Source organism: Phascolarctos cinereus, unplaced genomic scaffold (assembly GCF_003287225.1).
Source record: "Phascolarctos cinereus isolate Bilbo 61053 unplaced genomic scaffold, phaCin_HiC Scaffold_726;HRSCAF=1367, whole genome shotgun sequence".
In the NCBI taxonomy this organism is placed as follows: domain Eukaryota; kingdom Metazoa; phylum Chordata; class Mammalia; order Diprotodontia; family Phascolarctidae; genus Phascolarctos; species Phascolarctos cinereus.
In genome coordinates, this window is record NW_027556098.1 from 120,092,813 (window position 1) to 120,102,242 (window position 9,430).

The 9,430-nt window shown below is 40.8% G+C and overlaps 1 protein-coding gene across 1 annotated transcript in view; it reads right to left on the reverse strand.

The window, feature by feature from the left end:
• Window positions 1–7,473, reverse strand: part of PCYT1A (phosphate cytidylyltransferase 1A, choline) — a 57,247-nt gene extending 49,774 nt beyond the window's left edge. Inside the window, exons 1-2 of the mRNA XM_020986038.2 lie at window positions 7,380–7,473; window positions 5,782–5,885 (exon numbers count right to left, since the gene is read on the reverse strand). Coding sequence (XP_020841697.1) covers window positions 5,782–5,885; window positions 7,380–7,433 — 158 coding nt within the window. The 5' untranslated portion in view covers window positions 7,434–7,473. The remainder of the gene's footprint in view (window positions 1–5,781; window positions 5,886–7,379) is intronic.
• Between the last annotated feature and the right edge of the window lie 1,957 nt (window positions 7,474–9,430).

Below are 9,430 nucleotides of genomic sequence, written 5' to 3' on the forward strand. Positions count from 1 at the left end.
CCTTAATTAGGGAATTTCTATAGCCAATTTACTCATTTCACACTACAGTCACAGATTAGAATTTCAACTCAGAGCTTCCTCGCTCTCCAAGGCCCAAAAGTTGCTGTTGACCAAAAGGTAAGTTTTCAGCTTTCAAATGTAATCATAGGAAGCAATCATAGCTCACTCTTCCACTAAGAAAAATTCACAAGGCAGAGACTTCTAAGAATAGCAGCTATCCTAATCAGCTCCAATGGCCAGATCACTGCAGTTCTAGCAGTTCTTCCTACAGATGTTTTTGGCTTTTTTTCTCCCAACACTATGCCCGATTTGAAGACTCAAAATGTTATAACTATCCCTAGATATAGGCATATGAGAAGATCTAAACTCCTACTATATCTAAATTATCTATTCATAATAGGTATTTTGGGGCACAAACAAGCTTACTACCTCCTCATAAGCACCACACCAACCCAGAATATCCACTTGACTCTCTCTAAATAGATCATACTATTTTTAGCAGACCCCTTGTCAAACCTAGCAGGTAATAGCTGTGGATGTGATATGTAAGACCAACAGGTCTGTGTACTCCCTGGCAGCTATCCAAAACTAAATACAAAAACCTCAAACCACTACAACTTTCTGATTCTGAGAGCAACACAGCTGCCAACTTGGTTTCCCTACAGTAAAACAGGCAACTCTTAATTATCAAGAGCAACTGACTAGTAGAGCTATCCCAAAAGAAATTTTTTTAAAGTTACTTATATTTAGTTTTAGAATATAAGCTACCATGCTGGTTTGTGTCATTTTTATCTAATTATATTTTGCTCAAACTAATATTAAAATCAGTTTGTGCTCATCGAACACACGCTGGCCAGAAATTGGAGGAACCTGGTCCAGATATAAAATTTGCCACAAATCATCCATTAAGTAATTAAAAAGTGACTGCAACAAATAATGATCACACTTTTATTTATGAAATAGAGGCAGAAATCAATGTTTAAATGTCAGAGCAACTGCAGAGGTCAAGAAACAGAGTTTTATGACCAGTTTAGGTTTACAAAACAGATTCACAGTCTTGATTAAGGTGACACACAAATAAGTGGTAGAATGTGGTGGATGATTACATTTTTTTTTATTTTGGTTAAGCAATGGAGTTAAGTGACTTGCCCAGGGTCACACAGCTAAGAGAGTGTAATATGTCTGAGGCCACATTTGAACTCAGGTCTTCCTGACTCCAGGGTCAGTGCTCCATCCACTGCACCAACTAGGTGCCCTGGATGATTAAAGATATTTCTAAAGTCCTATCTAACAATAAGATCTATAAATTGAGACAAGAACCTAGATCCATTATTTCTTGACTAGATCATGCTGCTTTTCCAGTTACGTCTGACAGATACAGACAGTCAAGATCTTCATCAGAAAGGAATTCCCTTCAGGTAGAAATTAGAATTAGACTAACACCTTACACCATATTCTGCAATAAATTCAAAATGGATACATTATCTAAATATTAAAGATCATATTATAAGAAAAAAATTATAAGAGAAACAGATTAACTTTCACAATTATGGGTAGGATATGAATTTTTAATCAAAAAGGGATAGTTAAACCAATAGCAAGAGACTTAGATAATTGATCACATTAAATTACAAAGCTTCTGCACAAATAAAATTAATGAATCCTGGATAAGGGAAGCATGAATTGGGGAAATCATTTTTGTATCTAAGATCTCTAATAAGAATTTGGTATCTAGGGCACAGAGACAACAGAAATATATAAGAACAAAAACCATTCGCTAATAGGCAAACCACTGGTCCAACAAAACAAACAATTATCAAACGAAAAATTGCAAACTGTAAATAATTACATGAAAGAATGATTTAAATAACTAACAATAAAGAGAAATGCAAATCAATCCTGAATTTTCACTTTATGATAGGTTAGCAAGATGACAAAAGATGGGAATAGTCAACATTGGAGGGGTTGTAGAAAGACAGAACGTTAATGCACTGTTGGTGGAGCTGTGAATTTGTACAACCACTCTAAAATGCAATTTGGAATTGTGAAAATAAAGTGGCTGAAATTCCATATCCCCTGCCCCAGAGATTTCTTTACTTAGGAAGAAATTCAACTAAAGGAGGTAAATGACAAAAAGGTTCCCTATACACCAAAATTTTGTAGCTGCACTTTTTGTGGTAGCAAAGAACTGAAAACAAAGTAGATGTCCACTGACCGCTCAACAAACTGGTACATGAATGTAATAGAGTATCACTGTGCTATAAGAAACAACTCAAATGATGAATATGTACAGAGAAACAGAGAAAGATTTACTATGAACTGATGCAAAATAAAGAGCCAGGAAAATAATATACACAGTGACAACAATGTAAATGGAAAGAATAACTGAATGTTGCAAGATTATAAAGAACAAGTTTGGCCCCAGAGAAAGATACCTCCTCTCATGCTGCTGGGAGGGGAAAGCTGGGCCATCTCCAATCCTAAACTTCAGCTGGCTAAATGTATGCATTTGAGGAGGAGGTGACAGCACACCAGACTGTTTAAGGAGGAGCTAATTAGCCCTTGTCTGAAAGGGAGCAGATCAGTAGTGGGCCCTGGAGTGGCCACCATACTTTCAGCCTGGGTGAGACAGGGAGACCCACTCTCAAAAATAAATACAATAAACATTGCATGTAACATCAGGATTTGAGTTCTTGATTTGGGATATGTTAATCGGTTTTGCTGAATTTTTTTCTCCTTTTCTTTGTTTTAATAAGTCTGTTACAAGGACTGGTTCTCTGGGAAGGGGGAAGGGGGAAATGTAGGCAATGTAAAAATAAAAAACACCAATAAAAATGGATGTACATTTTTTTAAAAAGGAACTCCTCCCCAGTTCATAAGGTAGGAAAGAACTATGAGAACAAGGTTCTCTAACTGAAGTCTGAAAGAAGGTGAAGACAATTGTTAAAAACAAAACAAAACAAAAATATCCCCTCCTCAGAAAAAGAGACCATGGCATAAAACTATTTTTAAGCATGACACAGCAATGTAACAGAACATCAACACAATTAAGAATGATCAAAATGACATAAAAATAGGAAAATACATGAAATAGTGTGAAATGAAACGAGCAATAGGAAAATAATCTTTTCCCTGATTTCAACTATATAAGAGTTATATAGGAGCAAAAAGTGGACAAAAAGCAGAAATGGACATAAAAGGATTAACTGATAAGTTAGTGGTTATAGTTGCTTGCTTGTCAACATTCATTTTTTAAAAATGTAAAGTTTTAAGTGTTTATGAATTTTATGCTAGCTTTAAAGTTCATAAAAGTTGTTTTTGTTTCTCTTTTTTTAAAGTAATAAAAGGTGGGGCAGCCAGGTAGCACAGGGGATAGAGCACCAGCCCTGAAGTCAGGAGGAGTTCAAACCCTGCCTCATATCAAACACTTGACACTTAATAGCTGTGTGACCCTGGGCAAGTTACTTAACCCCAACTGCCTAAAAAACAAACAACCAAACAACTAAACAAAATAAAAAACAAAAACAAATAAAATAACAAAAGCTCCTTGACCCAATGGGGAAAGGAAAAACTAGATAAATTTGTTCTTACTCAGAAAGTAGCTAGTTAGCTAGCCTATGTGGAAAGTAAGAGGATCAGTACTGCAACCAATTTGACATGAAACTCTGGCTAACAATCTTTGCTTTCAGTTTTCCCATCTATAAAATTGGTGTGATAATACTTGCTCCTATCCACCTCATAAAGGCAACAGCAAGTGAAAAGAAGACTAGCTCAGGAATTGACAGACCTGAATCTGTCACTAAATAGCTGTATAATCTTGAGCAAGTTATTTAACTTTTCTGTCTCAGTTTCCTCATCTTAAAATAAGAATGGACTAAATGACCGGGGGAGAGCTTTTCCAGTTTTTACAATCTATGACTTTATGATTTCCAAAATGAAGATAATGGATAGAAAATTAAGGAAAAATGTGCTGCTACTACTAATTTTTTTAAAACAACTTATTACTGCCCCAAGACATTTTTTATTAGTTGTCTTAATAGCACTACCAAGCTTATTTCTTCAGAAAGTACCATGTACCTATGTGTGTAAATTCTCATTAACTCTTGCATTGTCTAAGATGTCTTATTACTATTCCACTGACAGAAAATTTGACCTGGAGACAGATCCTTCCTTTGGATACACAGTGAGTCAATCAATGCCTGCTGACTCCAAAACTCTATTTGACTCGATAAATTTCCCTTAAGTAACTGCATAAGGGGAAAAAAAATTCTCAGCAAAAAATAAGGATCTGTAAATCAGAAGACAGAAGGAAAATCTATAGCTTGAGGTAAAGCTTGGCTCTACTAATGTCTGGGTTACCATGTTCATAAAAAGAAATTTTAAAGAAGCATGGAGCAAAACACGTACAATCATCTCAACAAAAATATGAAAAAATATTGTTACCTTCACATCTGTCTTTAACTTAATGCCCCTCAGCACTATTCTGCCCACATTCAAAACCACAGGAGTTGATAACATTCAATTACACTTGGATGGAGAGGATAATTACTGAGACATCAACCTCAACACAGTGTTTGACAACTTAAAATGCATCCCCCCTGGCCAATCTTCTCATGACAGGAGGCACTGGCTACTATTATTTAGTAGCAGCAGCTTCTGCAGGGATGTGCAGATGTGCAAATGAAGGTAAAAGGAAACAGACTTTAACTCAAAATTAACCTATTTTATCTGCATGATTAATAGAGCTGGTCAAAACTTAAATAACTAGAAAATAAAACCAGTAGCTAAAACAGTATCCAGATTACCCATAGATCGGTCTCATGAGAAACACCGCTTCGGCTGGACTGATCTGCCTCCCCCCATTCCCCAAAAAACTATTCAAACGGCTGTGCCCCTTAATTATATTCTGGTCACTGCCACTGACCACAGATCACCGCTCTGCCCTGGGTTTCATTCCCCACGATGGGCCACTATCCATTAGAATTTGCAAATTTAAAAGTGTTATATAAATGTAAGGTATTGTCACTGTCCCTTTCCACATAGTAACAACCGGGAGGTGTCTATCATATGTAGCTCTTCTGGGTCAACAAGCACCTGGATAGCAGGAATACTATATAACTCCAAACTTCGCATCTTGTCAGTGGCTCTCACCATGCTCAGCACACGTAAGTGCTCAATATCCGCCCTGCAGTATTCTCTAACCAGCAATTCTCTCCCCCACCCCCGCAGTGTCCCCCGCAGACAGCTCCACCCCCACGCCCCATTCCGCGGGCCGTGGGCACCCCTCCCTCCTCGGCCACTTTCTCCTGCGGGTTTCCACGACCTCCCCAGCCTGACGCCTGCCTCGCTTCTAACTGCCACTGTCAATAACCCGCCCAGATTACGTCCCCAACCGCAACCCGGGGTCCCCAAGCCAGCCCCCCACGCCTAACCAATTGCCAGCACACCCCAGGCCCTCCTGCACCCCCAGATTCCAGAGGAACCGGGAAGGAACCCCGAGTCTAAGGACCCCCTCGCCGCGCCCCCGCTGTCAGCCCCTTCATGTCACAGACCCAAGGAGGTAAAGTGACCAGACAAAGGTCAAACAGCTCGTTCCCTGCAGAGCCGGCCAGAACCCGCACTTCCCGACTCCCGAGTCATTCCAAGACACCGACCCCGCCCCAGCGCCGCGCCTCGGACCCGCGCCCCCTGAGCCTCACCGGCTCCACCCCCGCCGACCGCCCCCCGCCGAGCCGTCCCCTCCTCAGTCCGGCCGCAGGCCCCCCGGGCCGGGATGCCTACCTACGCAGCCCGCTGCCCTCGTCTGGCTGCCTGCGTGTGCCCGCGCCGCTCGCTCTCCTCTCGGCCTCGCGAGCTCCCTCAAGCGCCGCGTCACCGGCGGAGCACTAAGGGAAGAGGACAGCGGGAAGACAGCTGACGCCAAACCGGAAGCCCCTTACAACTCCCCTTCCCTTAGGGAGTCCACCCCCCCAGGTCTTCCCACCAGGAACTTCCAGGCCGGTTACCAAGGTTCCGCATCCGCAGCGGGGCCGGAGGGAGACCGAGCTGGGTAGGGCCCGGGAAGTAGGCAGGGAGGAGGACCGGCCGAAAAGGAGACGTGGAGGGGAAGGAGAGGCTACAGAGTGCCAGAGCCACTGGGCAGGGGGCCCTAGGGAGCCTTCACTCAGAAGCCCCACAGACACGCGTATTTGCCCACTGCGACGCTTAGGGAGGAGCCTTGTTTCTGCCTGAGCACCGAGAGGCCCGCAGTCGGTGGGAGAAGGACTTTATGTGGGGCGTGCAGCTGAGCGCAGGCGGCCGCTCGAATGGGCTTCAGGCTCTGCAGAGCAGCCGCCCAGAGCCCAGGCCAGGCCGCTCCGGCTTGGCCGTAGGTAACTCTGCAGCCGGCTTTGATCCCAGATCTCTTGGCCCTGATTCTGATGCCTTTTATAATGTGAAGGGAGAGGAACCTGCTGCAGTTGTTTAGGCAAAGGCCGCTTCTTTTTGTTGGCTTGTGGCCATTCTGCAACAAGACAGCATTTTCACAGAATAGAAACTCTTAAGGAGCATTGCTGGGGGCTTAAGAGGAGGGGTGGGCAAGGGAACGAACAGTGAGACACCGAGAGAGGTGAACAAGACCCCCATAGAAAGAGCTGCTTTATGGGAATGAGGCGGGCTAAGTAGCAAACCTCTCACCCCATCTTAAAGGTCACTTGGCGCCGAAGGAATTGAGCAAGTTTCCTATAAGTGGCTGTTCCATCTACCGACTTAAGTGAAGCGATATGCAACACCAGCAATTCCTGAAGATTAAAAAGGTGCAGAGTTGCACACAGGTAAAACAGTAGTCTTAACTGTGTGTGTAGCCTAGCGTCATGCTTTGCACTTATTAAATGTGGAAATAAATTGAGGACTGGCTTAATGGTCATTGCGTCTAGTATTAAACACCCACTCGATCCTTAGAAGTCATACATCATTAATTTTTAAATATATTAGATTACATAGTTAAAGGCTGCAGACCAAACATCAATTATCTATTTGTGTGAAGACTGGATTGAATTCGTAAGCATTTAACGGATTTTTCTTTGGAGTTCCAGTATTACTTTCTCATATTAAATCATGAGGAAAGCTAGAACACAGGATAAGGGGCTTATAACATCTGATCAGGGGGGAAAAAAGCAAAAAGCGAGAAAGGGTACAATAAGACGCATCATGTAGGCTCTAAAACAAAAAGTCCCCAAACTTTGACTGAAAAATCAAAGGCACTAAAAAAGTCTCCAAATGCACACAGGTCTTTGGACCTCTAGTCCTTCCTCTTTAAATGTCCTAAGCCTCTCCTGGGTCAAGCTGAAAGTAGAATGGGGATGGAAAAGGTAGGAAAAGATCCAGAAAGTAGGGCTCACCAGGCCAACTTCTGTGGTATTCCAGTCTTCCAGAAAGCAGGCAGCAAAAATCATGAGCTACTTCTATACCAGGTCCTTTGCCAATTGCATCTACTCCTATAAGTGACATAAGAGTGGCGAAGAGAAAATATATAGCAGATGCTCAAAAGGCCATTTTGCTATTTTTATACCTACTGAGTTTTCTTCTTACTAGCAAACTTAGGAAGCAACTTTACCCAAGGGCCATCTATCACCTTTGCCTTCCTGTTGTCTTTTCTTTTTAATTTTTTAAGCTTTTATTTAGTATTGTATTTTTTCCCAGTTACATTTAAAAAACTTTTTTTATGGTCTGTTTTTCTTTTTACCTAACCTACTCACACTATATGCTCATTGTCAGAAAAAGTAGAAAGAAAGCAAAATCTAAGTTCCTTGAGTGCAGACATGTTTTGTTGGGGGGTCTTTGGAGACCCCATATCCTAGTAGGTGCTTAATAAATGTTTGTTGAAGTGAAGAGAGGAAAAAGAGAGAAAGGAAGTAAGCAGAAAACTAAAGCTAGACAGGTTTTTTTCCTCAGTAAGCAAATCGATTAAAAGCTCCGATCAGTTACATTGCAGCTGTATGTGATTAAAATGTTATATTGGTATACTCTATTAATAATTTATGATCTCCTTTCTGAATTTGCCTCATACCAGGAAACAACAACCAAGAAAACTAACTCAAATATCAGATGTCAAACTCAAATGAAGAGTCAAACCTTGTGTCATTGTCATTAATAGATGATGAACTCTGTGTGCATTCCCACACAATAATTCACCTTAACATTCAGTGTCCCTGGAATCAGGGTGTATAATCTACTCTTTATTCCAAATCTGACCAAAAAGACCTCAAGTCCAAGGTCATTTTTTTCTACGCAGCCTGTTGTTTCATTTTAAGAGACACTGGCTCATAATATGACGTATATATACACATAATTACGATAAAAAATATTTTGGGAATTCATTTCACTGTCATTCATGAAGTCCTTCTTACAAGCTTTGGGGATTAGTACTTTTCATCTTTATGCAAAGTATAGTCATATAAATTGGATTTGGTTAAAGCTGGGCTTTTTTTCATACATAAAGACCCAGAAGGACTGGAAGAACCACAGATATTTGAATAGGAAATGTCTTGAAGTTAAAAAATAAGTTGGCCTGTTGAAACATTCAGTAATTTCTGAAATTTAAATGACCTAAGTGGGGAAGAACAGTGCCCGAGATTGATTCCAGGGAACTGTTTTTCACCTCTGGGCCAAGAACTCAAAGAAGCATCAGACTAAATAACAAAGTGTGTGGCAGTGTCATCATTGGTAACAAAGTTGGATAGGGTATTTATTCACAAAATAATCAGCTGGCTCAGATGCTCGAAAGTTCTGCTATTCCTCATAGCCAGAGCAAAATTTACCATCACAGCAAGTACTACAATGTCAATATAGCAGCAGAACTCAAGAGACTAAGCAACATAAGGATGGAGACCCAATGATTTCTGAACTCTTGAAGCAAAACTTAAGGGAAGTGAGCATTGTGACACTGAAAAAAATTTAAGAAAATACACACAAGACTTTGTTTCCAGTCCATTTACTAGCTTGTCAAGGTCATATCAAACATTTATACCAAATATAATACAACAGACAAGATAAAGTTTAACAGGGACAAATACAGCTTTTAGATTGGAGGAAAAAAATGCCCAAGTTAAGATAAAAAAAAAAGAAAGAAGAAGAAAGAAACAAAAGAAAATCCTAGAATTTTAGACCTGGGAAAAACACCTTAGAAGTCTGCTAACCCTGATAAGGAAATGCAGACCCTGACAGAGCCAGGGCAAAACCTTAGCTGTTCTGACTCCTTGTTCTGTGCTTTTTCCATTTCACCATACTTACAAGTTTGGCTGAAAAATGCTATCATCAACATCATTTAATATTTACTGAATATCCACTATGCTAAGAACCGTTTGATCCTATGAAAAAAACTAATGGATTCAGACAACTCAGTCTGGCCAGTTTGACTGAATTAGAAATGTGCACACCAATAAAGTACATA